General features: G+C 38.2%; 3 protein-coding genes across 3 annotated transcripts in view; 2 read left to right on the plus strand and 1 right to left on the minus strand.

Moving 5' to 3' along the window:
* rab27b (RAB27B, member RAS oncogene family) overlaps positions 1-2,938 on the minus strand; it is a 78,385-nt gene extending 75,447 nt beyond the window's left edge. Inside the window, exon 1 of the mRNA XM_084746331.1 lies at positions 2,576-2,938. The gene's annotated coding sequence lies outside the window, so the exon portion shown is untranslated. The remainder of the gene's footprint in view (positions 1-2,575) is intronic.
* An 8,457-nt stretch (positions 2,939-11,395) lies between these two features.
* On the plus strand, positions 11,396-13,488 carry LOC146308099 (E3 ubiquitin/ISG15 ligase TRIM25-like). Its single transcript, XM_084746070.1, has one exon. It carries the CDS (start codon positions 11,788-11,790, stop codon positions 13,459-13,461), a length of 1,674 nt encoding a protein of 557 aa, XP_084602196.1. The 5' UTR covers positions 11,396-11,787; the 3' UTR covers positions 13,462-13,488.
* Positions 13,489-15,672: 2,184 nt separating this feature from the next.
* brcc3 (BRCA1/BRCA2-containing complex, subunit 3) lies at positions 15,673-16,762 on the plus strand. The gene has a single exon (XM_084745967.1). The coding sequence runs from the start codon at positions 15,769-15,771 to the stop codon at positions 16,549-16,551; it is 783 nt and encodes a 260-aa protein (XP_084602093.1). The 5' UTR covers positions 15,673-15,768; the 3' UTR covers positions 16,552-16,762.
* The last annotated feature ends 2,471 nt before the right edge of the window (positions 16,763-19,233 follow it).

Genomic DNA, 19,233 nt, shown 5'->3' on the forward strand with positions numbered 1-19,233 from the left:
AGTCAACAAATACCCCGAGTCTGCCTATGGGACAGAGAGAGACACTCATTACTGTCACAGTGGCGGGGGAGCTGCTCATGAGGGCATATCTCAAATAATATTTCTCATATAGGGAAACACCTGGCCGAACGGTTCATGGTATTTTTAAAGACTTATTCAGATGCAAAGGTTCCTGGGTATTGTATTATTTAGAGCCATAGTAGTGTCGAAGTGTACATGGATGCTCTGTCTAGCGTCCAGACATGTTTGAGTCATCGGAGCCAGATGACGGTGACAGGATGTTTTTTTTTCCCTCTGTGCCAGTTTGGTGGAACTGAAGTGAGCTGATGTGAACTGCTGGGCTGATTTGGACTGAGAGAGTCACTCAAGGTACATTTATAAATGACCGTTAGGGAGAGCGGCGTTGTTCATGGTGTTTATATAGTGTCAGGGGACCATGGCTCCGGCACGTCACCAAGCCATGTTTCAGGTCCACCAAAAAAACTGTGAGTCTAAGTCCCTAACTTTGGCAGAAAATAGTGTTTTCATCCCTCACAGGGTTCACCATTTATGTTTAATGTCACTTGCCCAGTTAGTTTTCTTATTTTAGGTGTTTAAACTGTCAAAAACAGACAAAACTCAATTTGTATTGAGCACCAGTCAAATCAGAGTGATTGTTTTCACCCAAAACGGGGTGGGGGCAAGATGCAGGAGCAAAGTGCCCAGATGGGTTGCTCTCATCCATACAAACTGTTTTATTAGTGGCTGTTAAATAAGAGCAAAGACTAAAGTCAACTGTCATGTTTAATCTGGGGTTACAATATCCAGTGTCAGTACTTCAAAAGCCAAGGTGATGTCTTTAAATGTCTCATTTTGTCAGTCTGAAACCCAAAGGTATACAGTTTAATATGATAATAAACTCAGAGATGCATGAAATCTCTATATTTGAGTGGTTGAAAAGTCTGCATTTTTGCATGAGAAATTACTGTAACGATTAATCAATTATCAAAATATACTACTTGCCCTGTCAGGCTGTACTGAAACACTCTCCACATGACTCAGCAGCAGGTGACATGGCGTTAGCCTTCTGTTAGCTATTAGCTATTGTAAATGGGGTTAAAATGCCGAGCTAATCCAGCAGCAGTTGAGAAGTACAGCAAATGTATAAAAACAGTTGCTTGTCAAGCAGGGAAGAATGTGGCGATGCACAGGACACACTGGACTACAGAGAGAGGGACCAAAACATACCAGCGATGTCATCGCCCTACCAATGATGCTTCACTATCAACATCATCATACCAGTTTGAAAGACATCACAACCAAACCTAGTTCCAGCTTCAAAAAAATGTGATAGAAGTTACATCTGCTTCAACGAGATCATGTGAAATCACGTTCCCCACGAGATCTTGCGAGATCGTGCTCCCCTCCGGTACATAATCTAAATACAATAATATAATAAACCCTGGCTATAACATGGAGTACTTCTGAAGACACTGCAACAGTTATTTACTAGTCAGTATTTTATTATGAAAATTACATTTAATTTTACATTAAAGAAAAATTACAGAAATATTTGTGTATTATGTCAATTACAGTTCTGAGAAAATTGTAATGGGTGCATCTCTAATTCCTCCTTTTGCTGGGGACTAGGGTCAAACAATACGACAAATAATTTAGTTATTCTGTATAATAACATACCAGAAATTTTCAAATAGTGATGATCTTGTAAAATATGATGTTTTGATGTATCCTACAGTAAAGAAAGTGGGAATAAAGTAGGGATATGGGATATAGACTAAATCAAATATATGTCCGCCATTGTGTAAGTTCTGAAAATTACATCACTTTAGTGCAATGCTGCCTTTAAAACCAGGAAAAGACAAATTTTATACCATATCAGGATATAACAATATAGAAAATCTAAAACGATATCTACTCTCATATCTCAGTGTCACTATATCTTTGTATTGCCCAGCCCCACAGTGGACCCCCTACAATCCACTCAGGGACCTCTGCTGGTCCCCAGACCTCAGTTTGAAAACCACTGTTCAAAAATATAACTGTAACTGCAACAGTGTTAAAATTTACAGAAACCAATGGAAACAGTTCCAGGCAAAAAAGTAGACAAGAGGAGCGTCCACTTGACAAGTGACACCTAATTTCTTACAGGCCCTGCTGGATGTCAGGATCATATACACTTCAACCAGGTGCACACACACACACACGTGCGTGCACGCCTGCACGCCCACACAGACTCCATCTCCAAACACTGGGGAGTAAAATGCATGACAGATCACGTCCACACACACGCACACACACATGCACACACACACAGTACGCAGTTATTTGCCTAACCAGCGCAGAGGTGCAGCGCTTTGCGTGTGCAGCGGCAGATAGAGGACTGTGGCTTTGGAGGCTGCAGACACTTTGCTCCTCAGATCCTCCAGCAGCCCTGCGCCGGGGCTATGACTCATACCGCCTGCCTGCTACTGATGCTGGAAACGACAAGAAACGCGGAAACGCAGCGAGAAACAACCACCAACCAGCCACCTGCACCAGAACCTGAACATTTCCTCCGTTTCTCTTTGCCTCTTACCTTCCTTTGACGTTACAGAAACAAACTCAGATCCTCCTCTCAGGTGTCTGCTGCTGTTGCTGCTGCTGCTGCTGCCTGGCCAGTTCGTCTCCTCCTCCTCCTCCGAGACGTCGCATCTCTCCCACAGTCCTGGTGGAGAGGAAAGATCCGCGCAGAGAGCACCGAACCTGCCCGGAGCTGCGGAGTGGCGGTGGTCCGGCGGAGTGTTTGCTGAGGGTGCGGGCTGAGGGGGAAGTGCTCCGGCGTACCTCTGAGAGTCCAACCAGTCTGATGGATGTCGCTCGGCTTCCTCGAGGGGTGGAGGATTGACGCTCCCGCCGCATTCAGGGACTCCTCTAAAGCTCGGATTTCTCAGATGTTCGCAAACAGGCGCCTGCACTTCTGAGGACTTATGCTGTCAGAGGAAGTCGGGTTTTTTTTTTATTTTTCTTCAAATAAAAGACAGGCTAATGGTCATAAATGTACACAGGCGCCATTCAGTCAAAGTTGGGTTGCAATGACCCCCCAATTCTTGAGGCAAAGCAGGGAAAAAAAAATGCAGCTGTGAAACTGCCATAGACTAATAAATTTAGTTGGAGTTTGACAGGAAAGGAAAATATAATATACATAGAATTCTTAAGATTTAATCTTAATGCTGAGTAGTGTGTGTGCACAAAACACCATGAATTCAAACACCTTTGATCATTGTTGCATTTCATACAGTAACTTGTGGTTCTACTATCTGAATGAGACACACAGGTCGATGTCTGTCACCAGCTGTGTTTTGATAATAAAATGTTAAAGAGTGAAGATGCAAATTGTGCACTGTGCTGAAGGGATAAAATATGCTGGACTGAGGTTTGCTGTGACATTTGGAATCTCAGGCAAAATTCCATGTGAAAGCCCAAAACTTGCAGGAACACTGGATTCATACTTTATCCAAAACACGTCTGGGTGAACTAGAATATGATGGATCTACCTTCAGAAGTTGGCTGAGGGGTAAAAAAAAAGCACCCCTCGCTGAAGAAAGACACCAAAATCTCCCAAAGAACACTTCTAAAGCCTCACGCCAAGTGAGTGAGACCTTTTTTGAAGAGCGTGCCATCTGCTGCGCTCAGCCGCAGCGTCTGAACGTGAACAGAATGTGTCTCAGCTCAATATTATGACTTGAAAACACCAAGTGACTTGTGTAAATTAAGTTTGTTTGTTTTAAATATGAAAAATTGTAAAATATCATAATATAATTTTAGTGTTTCAAATTTTGATGACCTCAGTGCAGACAGCGCCTTGGGGACGCACTGTAATTTTTAGCGCCACCCTAGGGGGGTGGCCCGGACCCCAAGTTGGGAACTAATGTTCTAGGGTGAAGACAAGGCTCCAGGAAGTTACTGTTAAATTATGTGTCATTTTTTTAAAGACCTTTTTTGCCAGTCACTGGAACATACAGTAGGGTGACCACAGTTGATCCACTCAGGTCAAACAGAGTCAGGCTGCTGTTTTTGTACATGTTGTTTCACTGGAAAGGCTCTGCCACAAAATCAAACTGGACCTTAATTAGTATCATAGTTTGCCCTACTATTTCATATCAATATGGCTGCTTAGAAAATGGTCTGTGAGCTTTAAAAGTGGTTGTAGGTACATTTTTATTATCATTGTTACCTTTGGATAGAGCTGTTTCCCACCAGCCAGCCTTCATGCTAAGCTAACCTGTGTTCTTGCTGTGTAGCTTCTAAAAAGTTTATTACCACGTCTAATATACATAGTTTTTTTTCTGATTAATTTAATCCGAATTATGATCAAGCATTCTTCTTCCTGCTTCAGTCAGTGAAATCAGGCTACTTTTATAGTTGCTATTTGTTACAGTGCAAACAGAAAAGCTTTTAAAACATTATGCCTGGATGTCGTTTAGTACTTTTGTACTCCAGGCTCTACTTTTTCTCTGCCTGTTTGTTGAACTGTATGTTCTATCTTTTAGCCTATGGACTGGAATATGGAAAGGTGCACACCAGCCTGATATCACCAAGTGTCATATGAATACCCTTACTTTTGTTTAGTACCTTTTTTAAAAACTAAAATAAATAAATAAACCTTACATTCACAAAAATATTTTTAACTTTGTAAGTGTACGCAATGGAACGTTTTAATAGGTGAACTAAACAATTTATTCATTACTGGGAAAAAAAAAATCACACTTCACCAAAATTAGAAGCAAGCACACGATCAACATGTAATACTGGTAATTCCTGCATCACCTGAAGGCAGCATCCTGTGTGTGTATGGAGGCTACACATTTGGCATGAAACCTGAAAAGATGTGAGCCAACAGGGTCCTAGTGCCTATGGTTTTCGTTCATTCATTCATTTTGGCCTAAATGTTCAACAGGTGGAAACACAAATCATTCTTGTGATGTGCTTCATATTTTCTCCAAATCAAAGCAGCTGAGTTATCAAAAAGGAAATCAATATTGTGAATCAGACAGTCAAGCATGCTGATGTGTCATGTATGGATCCAGTAAGCATTTTGAAAATATCAAAGGCCTTTAAAGTTTTTTTGTAATATTATTATTATTTAATTAGTTTTAGTATTTAGTACTTTTTCATACAGCCATGAAACATAAAAGTGGTCACCAGACTGAGTGATTTAAATGCAACCTGGCTGTGAAAGGGATGCAGCGACTGTACACAACAACAAAGTAGGACAACAACAATAATAATATTAATTTTAAATAAATCAATTTTGTGCACCATAATCCAAATGGAAATCCCGTTTGCTGGAAACAGGTTGCTAGGAAACAGCTTAATTTCCTGTCACTGCTTGATATTAGCTTGAACTCTGTAACAGAACATAAACTTGTACCCATTTTGACAGGTTATATTTTGTAAAGCACACTGATGAGCAAACCAGGCATGTTTTGACTCGAGTCATTTTGACTCAGCAATTTTCATGCCAAAGGCAAACAACTATAATTATGATTCTACACATCAGTAGGTGACTGACTAAGACTGCTCTCACTGTACACGTCCTCCACAGTCCTTACCTTTATTTTTATATATTTTTAAAATCTATACAACAATGATACTCAACCTACGGCCTGCAGGCTGAGTCTGGTCCACATTGTCTAATTTACAATAAAAATAAACCGATTCACCAGAGATATTTTTTGTTTGTTTATAGTAATGAATAAATGCTCAATAATGTCCACAGACTGTGGTAAGTTATATATTAGTCTACATACACTAAAGGAGCTTAAAGCTATTCATTCTGTCCCTGGTAGGAGCAGCCTATATTTATGAAACATTTCAACATTTGAGTGACTGCATGATGTAAATTATAAAATCATTTACATCTTAAATGCTGTTGCAGCTATTTCAATGCAGTAAAATATCTGAACTTATCATCTGTTGTATAGGCCTTGTGTCAATTCTTGTACCAAGTTAATTTAGATAATGAAAGAATAGGTTAAGCTAATATATCAGATAATTTCAAAATAAAGAATTTCAAAGAAAAGTGGGTGAGTGAGCCTTTTGGCGTTTATTTATTTATTTATGTATTTTTATTTTTATTTATTTTTATTTTAAATATTATTAATTGGCTCCTGACCTGTTATTTTGCAAAAGTGACCCCTGGGCAAAGCAAGTTGGGTATCCTTGTAATAAAGTATTAAAATTAAAATGTAGAGAAACAGAATCACAGTAAAGCTATAAAATACCTGGAATACAGAATAACAGAACCACAGATTATACCCTAGAAGTGCAATATAACAGAGCTAAGGAAAATTAGAATTACAATATACCACCAAGAACTTGGCATAAAGAAAAAGTAGCATTTACACAATTTGGTGTATCTAGTGTGTATCCTTTGTGCCATGAAGCTCCACTGTTGTCTAAAACCATTAAAACACATCAGTGAGCCACACAGGGTGACATCTTCCTTCATTGAACAGACACGCACCCATTTATGAGGACCCCATACACAGTACAGTACATTTTGGTGGCATTAATAGTGTAGTATAACAGATTCATTATGCTTTATGACTAAACTCATAAACAGCAGTGTCAGCAGCGATAAAACACTCTACATGTGACTTGTAATGAATTATAAGTTAAAGTATCTTATGAATGAATGAACTGATTTATTAGTTAAGGTAAATTGATGGTGCTTACAATATGACTACCTACACTCACCTAAACTTAATCAACTGTAGTATTATAGTGTATGTGTTAAGTAAAGTTAAGTATTGGTGCACCATAGTAATGCATGCTTCATCGTAATGTTTCTTTGGTAAATAAAGTAGAATGTATTTTCATGCATTTTAAATAATCTGTGCTGCATCATAAGTGATTATTATGTAATAAAATGCGGAGAACCACAAGTAAAATGTGTCTACTGTAAGAGTAGATCCTTAAAGATACAATAAGTTAGAATTTTAGTTTAAAATACAAAAAATGAATAAAATTATCACAGGAATGAGAAGATATAACAGTTTTGATGTTATGTCAAAGATGTCTACTGAAGTTAACAACACTAGATATCCACCCCTACCCCAGGCCTGAAAATCTCCTCCTCCCTGTAAATCTAAAGCGCCTGTGCAAGTGGTGTAAACACCAACGCTGCTCCAGCTGCACAGCTAATTGAGCTAACTAGCTAACAGCAGCTGCAGTTTGCAGCAGTTAATGAATTCTTTGGTGACATACTTCTCCCTATTGGAATTCATCAGGTGGCCATTTCCTACATATTGCACCTTTAAGGTTTAATTAAAAAACTATTTCATAGTATGAATGAAAAGGTAAAAAAAAAAAATTTCCATGCTTTAGTGTCACTATGGGATGCCAACATCGAGTTGTGTGTTCTGCCACTATCCACTCACCAAACTTCCTGACTTATTACTTGTCCAGAGCATCCATAAGATCCATAAACTTAGAATTGATTATACATCATATCTATAACAACAGTTTTATGACTGTTGATACAGTGCATCAGAAAGCATTATGATTCACTATGAATGCCCCCATAATGCACTGTAGCTGTGGTCTTCATAAAAGGTCTTTGATAGTTTATTTTGACTCAGTCCCACATACACCATCCTGCTGCTGGCTTTTATAAAAATGAAACTATATATAAGTGACACATTTTTAAAGAAGAGTCTAATATACAGCCTGTCAGACTGCCTTCTTTCACAAACCTCTAATATTTTTAATTTTAAAACCATACCTACTCACTGGGCTCCACTTAATCTTTCAATCAAATCTTACTGGCTGCATCTTAGTCGTCATGGATACCATGCGCCTCTGCAGACATGTGAGATGCCAAAGCAAATGCTCTGTCAACTCCTGAACACACGTACACACACACACTTCTAGGAAGTGTATAGTGGCTACGGCTGACATAAAGTGTAGAAGTGTTGATCTGTGCTGTTCGTGTGTGTTTGTGTGCTGTGTGTGATGTAGGCATACGCTTGAGTGAATTTACATGTGAAAATGCACGTGCTGGTGTCAAGCCAGGATCAAAGTTTTACCACCACAACCTGTTGCCATGGAGACATGACAGTGGATTCATGTGTGATGTTTCTCCAGTCTAATTAGGAAACACAAAGACTGTCCAATCAGTTCCTCGTGTTAAATCAGAATTTAAAGGTCCAGTGTGTAAGATTTATAGGAATCTAGTCTACAAAGATACACCGCCATGTTTCTACAGCCCAAAATGGACAAACCAAGCACTGGCTCCAGATACGCCTCTAGATACATCACAACTTCCAGCATTTTGTAAACAATAAGGTTACATCTTCTCTCTGAATCTTGAATGTAGCATCAGGATTTACCTCAAAACAAAGTTACCTTCACTACTCATATCCTGCAAAAACTGCATTGAACTATTATATCCTACATATCTTTTGGATTTAGTTGAAGCAACCTTTAAAATTCAGAAATAATTTAAAATGTGTGCACACATTGTGGCAACTGGCTGGGGTAGGTGATTTCCTTGTGCACTTGTGTAAAAAAAGAAAAAGATAAAACTGCCTCCCCTAGATTTTTGATTTTTTTTTTTTTTTTATCAAACTTAAAATCTTATGTTTGAAAAAAGAAAAAAACACAAGAAAGTTTTGCTGACATGTATTTTTTTTTCTTTGAGTTAATGTACTTTTCTTCTTTAGATATGTCAAATTGATCACAGTGAGCTGTGAACCTGATTTGTCATTATTGTGGTGCTTGAAAATTGAATGGCTATAACTGAAAATCTAAAATTATTAACCATCGTTCACTCAGGCTAGGGGAGTAACAGATTACATGTAACAGGATTTTGCAATCTGGATACAAAAAAGGTAACTGTATTCCATTATGGTATCAGATTAAAAATGTAATCAGATTATGGATTCGTTTAGTAAAAATGGGGGATTATTGGCAGGATTCCAATTTTAAAATACATTTAAAATAAAATAAAGAATGATACACAAAAATGCTTCGCTGGGTAGAACTTTTACCAATTTTTTGTCATTAAATCAATCAATCAGACAATAAATATCTGTGCAACTAAGGAAGAAATAGATGGAAATAAGCCTAACAACGAACCTAAAACCTTATATTAGGCTAAACGATTTCATCATATTTTATTGTAAGGTAATCCTAAAGTAACGGTAAGTAATCAAGTTACATTACTCTAATATTGTAGTACTTAGATTAGCTTACTGACAACATTTTTTGACAGGTAATTAGCAACTGTATTGGAATACATTTTTAAAGAAACCCTCCCAACCCTGGATTCACTTTAATGAATGAATTTACTCAACAGTTTTTTAAACAAATTTTTGTGGGTTTCTAAAACTCAAACATTCAAGTTTATCTAAAGATGAAAAGTAAATTATCTCATCAAAACCCCATTAGTTGGTAAAACTTTTTCAAAAATTAAAAGTTTAAATTGGACTCAAAATTAAAAATTAGATTGAATTAAATTGCCTAGAAATTTTGTGTTTTGTTTAATTTTTTCCTTTTTACAGTGCTCATTCGGTGCAAAATCAGCTAATTTTCATTCCTTTCTGTGACGTTTAATCTTTCCACTGTCAAACTGTAGTTTTATTTGCAAATACATGGATCAAAAAACCCTGCTGTGCTGAAGAAGTTGTGTGAAGAGAATGGAATCTCCTTTATGACGCTCAGGAAGTTTCACAGTATCAGATGGTCTCTATGGACGTATGAGACACTGTTGAAAATATCAAGACTATATGTCATTCAAATTCTGATTGACAACAGTGGCCTGCAGAATATCTGCACAGAGCGTTTTCACTGCTTTTTAGCTAACATGCTTTACACTGGCAACAGTAAGATAAATATATCCAGTAGGTTTCAAGAAGGAAGGGACACTAACTTGTCTCTAATGCTGATAGAGGCAAGACAAACTTGTGGGTTAATTCGAGAGTTTGAAAACTGATATGACTCTCAAGTCATGTGCAAGACCTCCATCATAGTAGCAATACAATCATGTAAACCATTTTTATTTTTTATAAATATTTCATATATCATATTTTTTTATTTTAGAAATATGAGGCCACCTTGCAGGCTTCACTGCGAGAGAATGAAGGCAAGCAGGAAAACAGTTGGCAGCCTCATCTGTGTATGACTTGGTCCAAGTAGTAAATACAAGCAATCCAGCTTCCATCCTCCACATCAACAAGGCGGTTAAAATATCTCTTACACCTTCTTTGAGCAGTGTAGCATGTGAGAGGACATTCTCACATCTCAGCATAATAAAAACAAAGAACAATCTCATCTGTCTCACTCAGCCCTGATGCACAGTCACCTGTCATGGAGACGCTTGACTGAAAGTCAGCTGTTGACCTGGATGAAGATCACAAATCCGGGGGCTCAACCAGGGACGGGGAGGTGCATCTTCATCATCTACTATGCAGATAGCTGACGCGGAGGACAGCGAGGAAGACCACGCTATCTATGAGGTGAGTACCAAACAACATCTCCTCGAAATCATCCGAATACCTGACCAAAAATGTTATGTGCACCCTTTGGATTAACATAGAAATAATAATATTTTATTCATATTTTAATATGCTTATGCTCCATTTTGCACAGTTAAAAATGTCAATTTGCAAAAATTCAGTTGTTGCTGATGGTGGGATGCCAATCATTTACCTCTAATGTAATGTCATCTTTGTATCCTGTTAGTTGATCTTTGTCAACAATGAGGATAAAATAATCTGTTAAAATGAACGAACAAACAGAATGGTAGAAACCGAGCAGCAAAGACAAACCAATTAACTTAATAAACTAAGTGAAATTAAACACATGTAGACAATAACTGGCACTCAATGAAAATTAAGCAAAGGAGGACATCTGGTGGTGAAACATAGCCATTACATAGACGCCTAACCAAGCTGAGGGTCCCAGAGTGCAGATAAATAATGAATTAGCTCTCATAGTTTCATCTTTTGGAGTCTTGAAGTCACTTTCATAAAACTGGAAAAAGCAAACTGGGATGTGATGCTCTCTGACTGGTTCAGCCTAACAGTCTTTCATTAAAGCACATGCTGCAACAGAACAACTTTTTAATGAACAATTAATCTTACAGAGTTAAGTAGGTTGCACTCTGCGACTATATAGACCTATGTAAAGCACAATATATATTTTAACAACTCAAACCATATACCAGCCCTAGAAACCATGCTTCTAATTACAAATCTTTGAACATTCCTTCTATATGAACATGTCAAGACATTCTTCATGATTTTAAAAAAAGTAAATGAAACCGTGTTTGCACTAAAGGCTCACATGACAAGCTTCTGGCTAAGGTGATGTGGCAATCAATGGAACTTTCAACCAAGTAATACAACACTTATCAGTTTGGTTGGGTACTGTGTTATTATATTGAACATGTCCAGTTTCATGTCCCGTGCTATTCATTTTGTAAACATTGGCTATGAGTATATACCGACTCACTGAGACTGCTCCGCCTGCTGGAATGAATCTGAGCATAATCCCTCCCTCCTCTTCCTGCTTTCCAACGCGGTCAGTCCCATTCAGCCCGGATGTTTCTTGCTTCCTGACTCATTCACAGATCTATCAGTGTACTGATGAGTGTAAGCAACATGTTATAAAGTGAAGCCACATTCACTGCAGATCAGCAAAAAATAATGCGGAAAGGGAACTAAGCTTTGATGTGGATCGGTTCTCCATTTGTTCTATGTTGAATGGAAAAGTGAAACTATTTCTTATTCACTGTCAGATGAAATGGCGCAGCAACAAAACCTGGTGAATCAGAAGAAACTCTGCTGTTCAATCTGTCTGGATCTACTGAGGGATCCTGTGACTATTCCCTGTGGACACAGCTACTGTATGAACTGTATTAACAGCCACTGGGATGAAGAGGATCAGAAGGAATTCCACAGCTGTCCTCAGTGCAGACAGAGCTTCAGACCGAGGCCTGCTCCGGTGAAAAATACTATGTTAGCAGATTTAGTGGAGGAGCTGAGGAAGACAGGACTCCAAGATGCTCCAGCTGATCACTGCTATGCTGGACCAGGAGATGTGTCCTGTGATTTCTGCACTGGGAGAAAACAAAAGGCAACAAAGTCGTGTCTGCAGTGTCTGGTTTCTTACTGTGAGCAACACCTCCAGCCTCACTATGAATCCCCTGCCTTTGAAAAACACAAGCTGGTCGAACCCTCCAAGACACTTCAGGAGAACATCTGCTCTCATCATGGTAAAGTGATGAAGATTTTCTGCCGCACTGATCAGCAGTGTATCTGTTATCTCTGCTCTATGGATGAACATAAAGATCACGATACAGCCTTAGCCTCAGCAGAACGGGCTGAGAGGCAGGGAAAACTGGGAACAAGTCGACAAAGAATCCAGCAGAGAATCCAGGACAGAGAGAAGGATGTAAAGGTGCTTCAGCAGGAGGTGGATGCTATCAATTGCTATGCTGATAAAGCAGTGAGGAACAGCGAAAAGATTTTTACTCAGCTGGTCCGTCTTATCAAGAATAGAAGCTCTGATGTGAAGCAGCTGATCAGATCCCGGCAGAAAACTGAACTCATACCAGTCAAAGAGCTTCAGGAGAAGCTGCAGCAGGAGATCGCTGAACTGAGGAGGAAAGACGCTGAGCTGGAACAGCTCTCGCACGTAATGGACCACATCCACTTTCTACACAATTACCCCTCTCTGTCAATTCTTAGTGAATTTACAGAGTCACGCAGCATCAATATCCGCCCTCTGCAGTACTTTGAGGATACGACTACAGCTGTGTCAGAGGCCAGAGATAAACTACAGGACATTCTCAGTGATGTATGGACCAAGATCTCAATGACAGCTACTGAAGTAGATGTTTTACTGCCACAACCGCAGCCAAAGACCAGAGCTGAATTCTTACAATATTCATGTCCAATCACACTGGATCCAAACACAGCAAATACACAGCTACTATTATCTGAAGGGAACAGAAAAGCAACAGTGACAAGTGAAAAGCAGGTATATTCTAGTCATCACGAGAGATTCACTGACATGTTTCAGGTCCTGAATAGAGAGAGTCTGAGTGGACGTCACTACTGGGAGGTGGAGCGGAGCGGAGCAGAAGTTTCAGTAGCAGTCACGTACAGGGATATCAGCAGAGTAGGATATGAAAGTGGATTTGGAAATGATGACAAGTCTTGGGCTTTGGAGTGCTTCAACAGCAGTTATGAGTTCAGACATAATGGTGCTAGTACTTTAATCTCAGGCCCTCAGTCCTCCAGAATAGGAGTGCACTTGGATCACAGTGCAGGTTTTCTGTCCTTCTTCAGTGTCTCTGAAACCATGACTCTCCTCTACAGAGTCCAGACCACATTCACTCAGCCGCTCTATCATGGACTGGGTGTTTTTGGTTCATGTGGTAGATCTGCTGCTGAGTTGTGCAAGCTTGAGTAAATAAAAATTAAAGGCTGTGAGTCAGTGGACTCAGATCTCACAGAGATTTGACTTCATGATTCAGTGATTGATGATTTTTCTTTTTCATTTGATCTAATTGTCATTTACTACTTGATTCAGGAACTATGTGCCACATTTGTATAACACTACCTTAACATAAAACCATCTGAATACATCTTTCAACAGACATTCATTTGTGGCTCATGAGGTACTTCAGGGGAGTTTTTCAATGTTTGCTGCTGTACTTTGTACTTTGGGGAGCTGTGGCAAATTTTGGATTTATGAAGTAATGGCAGTGTTAAAAACAAACTGCTGCTACCATGTTTTTTTTATGAAATACTGTGTGAGTAATTAGTAATTTCAATACATTTTGATTATGATGGAGAAAATCATCAATTAATTCATGATTGCAAGTGAGCACTTTTACTCTATTCCAAAATTGTTACCTTCATGTACAAAAAATTGTAGTACACTTTTTCTATTATTTTAAATAATGTTGTTTACAATTTATGGTGATTAAAGTTGCTTTAAATCTTTATAAAAAAAATAAATAAATAAATAATAACACATTCAACTAACCCATACAGAGTTCATTTATTTTATGTGAACATTATCACTTTCATTTATCATTAAAGTAATTTCTTTGTGATTCTGTTTGTATGTAAACCTGGTTTATGATCATTGTGAACAATTTTACAATTTAATTGTAATCAAAATTACTTTGAAAATCTCTAAAAAAGTAACATATTCAACCAACCCTTACAGGGTTCCTTATTTTATGTGAACATTAGCACTTTCATTACAGTAACTTTTTTGTGATTTCAATTTTATTTGTTTATGATCATTGTGAACAATTGTGATGAATAGCACTTTGCAAATAAAGCTAATATTGTCAGTTTGGCTCCTTTGACTATGATGTTCATCAGGGACTGCACTTTGGACAATTGAAATCCACTGACTGCTAGTTACTTAGTTAGTTAGTTAATTTTGTGGTACTTATAATTTACTTGTATACTTCATTCATCTCTGGATTCAGAGGTAAATATACTTTTAAAAACACTTGTCTGACTGCTGTAGATTTTACAGACAAAACAATATCAGTGATGCATCTTTCATGTTGTTTAGGTCATAAAGATTCTTCTGTGACACACACAACATCATCATACTCTCTCACAAACACCGTTATTAACTCTGTACTAGTGTATGTAAGACAGATAATTGTGTGTGAGTGAGATTGTGCATCTTGTCTTAGAATAATGCATTGTTATTATTACAGCATTTTTAAAAAAAATATTTTCTTGTGTCTGTAATGATAAAAAATAATGACAATGGCAGCATTGTGCTACTTAATGAGCACTTTTACTTTATATTTAAGTAAATTTTGCAGTTTGCAATGCATGACTTATACTCCACCTGCAGTGGTGTATTTGTATAATTTTTGACTGACTAAATGATTGATGTATTTATTCATCTATTATATTCAATTGACAGTGGATAAAGAAAGAAAGTTCTCCCTTATTCAAGCTAAATAAACAATGTCTGTCCTTTGGGAAAAGCAACAAACAAACAGACAAACGTCTATTAGTCAGTGGTTAAGAAACCTCTCTTGTGTCTTGTGTTAAAGAAATTACAATTTGCCATCAAAAGAAGGCCTGATACCTTTTATAAAATATAGAGGGAATTACTAAATTTTGTTGTGAAATAACTGGATCCAAACTTAGAATATGACTGGATCATGTTAAGCTTCTTTTGTAAGCTATGCCAAATTTATAAGTTATTGTTAAGACTTAGCTAATAGCTATTTGCCCCTCATTATTTTAAATACTTTTTATTAATTCACATCTTTTATTTAGCTTTATTCCTACTATTATTGTTGTTGTTATTATTATCATTATTATTATTATTATTATTATTATTATTATTATTATTATTATTATTACCATTATTAGTGTAGACTGTTTACATGTTCACTAAATGTCTGAAAATTTAGTTGGAAAACGCAATATGACAACAAACATATTTGTAAAAATTAAATAAATAAATAAAAATGGGGGGAAAAACGTATTTTACCAACAAGGTCTCGTGGGAACATGAAATGGAAAAATAGACACATTAATATCCTGTTATACTGATTAAAAATATATCAACTTCTTTACAAAAACGAAAAATAAGCGGAACCTTTCGTCGGCGTAAGAGAGCGACTGCAGCAACACGGAATGTTTTGATGCAGCACGTCACAACACGGAAGTGAAGCGCTGTCCCTGTTTTTCTGTTTTGTTGTCAAGAAAAGTTAATTTGTGACACACTATGGCGGTGAGCGCCGTCCACCTGGAGTCCGACGCCTTCCTGGTGTGTATGAATCACGCGCTGAGCACGGAGAAGGAGGAGGTGATGGGGTTGTGTATCGGAGAGGTGGAGATCACCCGGATCGTCCACATCCACTCCGTCATCATCCTCCGCCGCTCGGACAAGAGGAAGGACCGGGTGGAGATCTCCCCGGAGCAGCTGTCGGCGGCCTCCACGGAGGCGGAGAGGCTGGCCGACATCACCGGCAGGCCGATGCGGGTGGTCGGCTGGTATCACTCCCACCCGCACATCACCGTGTGGCCCTCCCACGTCGACGTGAGGACCCAGGCCATGTATCAGATGCTGGACCAGTGCTTCGTCGGGCTCATATTCTCCTGCTTCATCGAGGACAAGAACACGAAGACGGGCCGGGTCCTGTACACCTGCTTCCAGTCCGTGCAGGCGCAGAAGGGCTCCGAGTACGAGCGGGTGGAGATCCCCATCCACGTCGTGCCCCGGGAGGCCATCGGGAAGGTTTGCCTGGAGTCTGCCGTGGAGCTGCCGCGGATCCTGTGCCAGGAGGAGCAGGACACCTACCGTAAGATCCACAGCCTGGCGCACCTGGACCCCGTCACCAAGATCCACAACGGCTCGGTGTTCACCAAGAACCTGTGCAGCCAGATGTCCGCGGTGAGCGGGCCGCTGCTGCAGTGGCTGGAGGACCGGCTGGAGCAGAACAAGCAGAGCGTGGTGGAGCTGCAGCGGGAGAAGGAGAGGCTGCAGCAGGAGCTGGCTGCTCTGTGAGGACACGGACGGTGGAGGAGGACAGTTCGGAGACCGTTTGTGTTTCTGCTGTTGGACAGAGGAAATTTCTTCTTTACTATGTTCTTACCTTCCAGGGAGGACTGGGCAATGAGTGACACTTTTCTTGTATCAGCCAAATAGTTTCTATACTATGGAGCATCGAACACTGTCAATACCAAAAGCTGACATTAAATGTCTGTTCAAAAATGTATTCTTGATTATTTATTCTTGTTTAAGCACATATTTCCGTATCCAAATCATAATTTTGCTAATTTTATGAGGCTAGAGTTAGGCAGTGCTCTTGTACAGCTGCAATTAACAATTCCTTTCATTAATTATTATTCTAAATACTTTAATTTTTGCTGGACATATTTTAATTGTCCATCAAAAATTCTCAGAGTTAAAAGAATGTTTTGTCTGGTGTCCAAAGCCAATATTAGGGAGTGAAAATACTTATAATATAGTATGAAAAGAAGAAGAGTGTTTTTTTTTTCAAAGGATCAAATATAAATAAAATGCTGACTATAAAACTTAAGAAAAAACCCTGCATTATGATCTGTAAAGATAAATTTTCATATTTGTGTCTAGAGGGCAACGTATATGTTGAAACCAATGTGATAGGCTGATATTGGGCTTAATATTGGTTACCTGTTTTGTCTCACTAACTGTCCAACACTCAAGGACATTCAGCGCTCTTAGATAAGACAAAGAAATAACCTGAGCTATGTCATTTTAGCTTGAAAAATAATTAAGGAGATCATTTTTGCACACAGATGATATGATAGTAAAAACTTTGTTTATGTAGCTACTGTCAAACAGAGGGTGTAGCTCACAGTGCTTTACAATAATTTGAACAGCCAGATTAAATAAAAACAGGCAAATTGCATGATTAAATCAAGTAATCGTATGAATAACAAAAGAGATGGCAAAAAGCAAGAACAGGTATGCCACGGGCAATAAGACATGTAAGAAACAAAAGATATGTAAAAAGAAAACAATAATATAGTAAAACAAATGACACAATATGTAAAAAAAAAAAAAAAGGATGACAGCAATATAATATGTAAAAGAGTGGCAACCAAGGGAGCACTTTTGCAGAGTTTTTTTTTTTTTAACACCATGAAAAACACTGGTTTGGTTTATGATGCAAGGTGAGAGGTGATTGAAATTGCAATCACAGTTTCCTGAAGCCCAAGGAGATTCATTTACAATAATCACCACGCAACAGTTCAAAATTGCAGTGATCAACAGCGGTGATGTTTTTCTCCTCGTCTCTTCAACCTTCTATTGTCATCTTTTTAAAAAAGAAAACTTTATCATTGCCAATTATAAATACTGAGCACATAAAAACAAACAAACAAAACAAAAAAAAAAAAAAAATCTAGAGCCAGTGTTTGGTTTGTCCGCTTTGAGCTACTGTAGAAACATGGCCAATGTCCTCTGTCATGGGCTCATTCAAAGATAATGAAAACAGAATTTTTATTTTCAGGTGATTCATACATGAATGAAAACATGTTTAGGATTATTATATTTAATCTTTGCCATATTTTGTCACTAGATCTAAATCTAAATCTTGCACTGGCCCTTTAAGGCTTGAGAAGGACTTAGAGAATCTTGTGAAATTTACTAATTGCAAGTTCAAGATTTGTCATGTAACTCAAAGGTTTATAACTACATTTGAATTTAGTATTAATGTCTTTAGGTATAATTGTTATAGAATGTCCAGTTGTTATAAACAAACTGCTCTGTTCTGCCAAACACAAATAAGTGGGGAAGTGACAACACAAATGCATAGCTTAATTGTTTCAAAAGGTCTATTAACATCCATGCTAATCAATTTCGACGCTGTATTACATGTGTAAATTTTATGCAAGATTTTAAAACACGTTTTGGTGACCTTGTGAGAAACAGAATTCTTATTCTAGTCTAGTAGATCAGTGGAGCCACCAGCCACAGCTTATAAGGTATTTATTGTATTTCTGAAGTATGTGCATCAAAACTCTCCAAATTTATGTTTTGATTGAATTTTTGATTTTAAGGTCACGATTCGATTTGTTGCTGTTGTTACACTATCCAGTTTTGATTTGTAAAGATCAACAGATCAATGCCCTGACAACTGTACTCTGTACAACTGTTTTCGGACACAAGTAGGCGAGGTGGGGAGACAAACAAATAGTGAGAGAATCACTGATTCTGTCTTTTGATTCGACTGTTGAAACTGCTGTCTCATTTTGATCGATTTTTGATTTAATGTTGAAATCGTGACACCCCTACTCTGAACGACAACCACATCACACACATTTACTCCATGATCTTCTTTTGATAACTAATATAATAACTGATTAAATATTGGAGCACTCCTGGGGAAGCCCGCCTCCCACTTTGAAAACCTCTGCACAATAGAATGAAATGTGTATTAATCAGCCACTGAAAATAGTCCCCAACAAATTTATTACCATGGCCATCTGTTTGGGGAATTTTTTTTTAAACACAGCACTACTTTATACTAATACCTTATACTACTTTTAACACTTACTGATTATTATTATGGTTCCTTGTGATTATTTTCAAATTAATTATTAATTGAGTGAAGTATCTCTTTTTGTGAACTCAACACAAGTTGTGTAGGACACCTGGAGGTACGCAAGAGCTCATCTCCCCCTCGTATCAAACTGGGAGACA

The sequence above is a fragment of the Lutjanus erythropterus genome, chromosome 20, assembly GCF_056507025.1.
Source record: "Lutjanus erythropterus isolate fLutEry1 chromosome 20, fLutEry1.hap2, whole genome shotgun sequence".
Lineage (NCBI taxonomy): Eukaryota > Metazoa > Chordata > Actinopteri > Lutjaniformes > Lutjanidae > Lutjanus > Lutjanus erythropterus.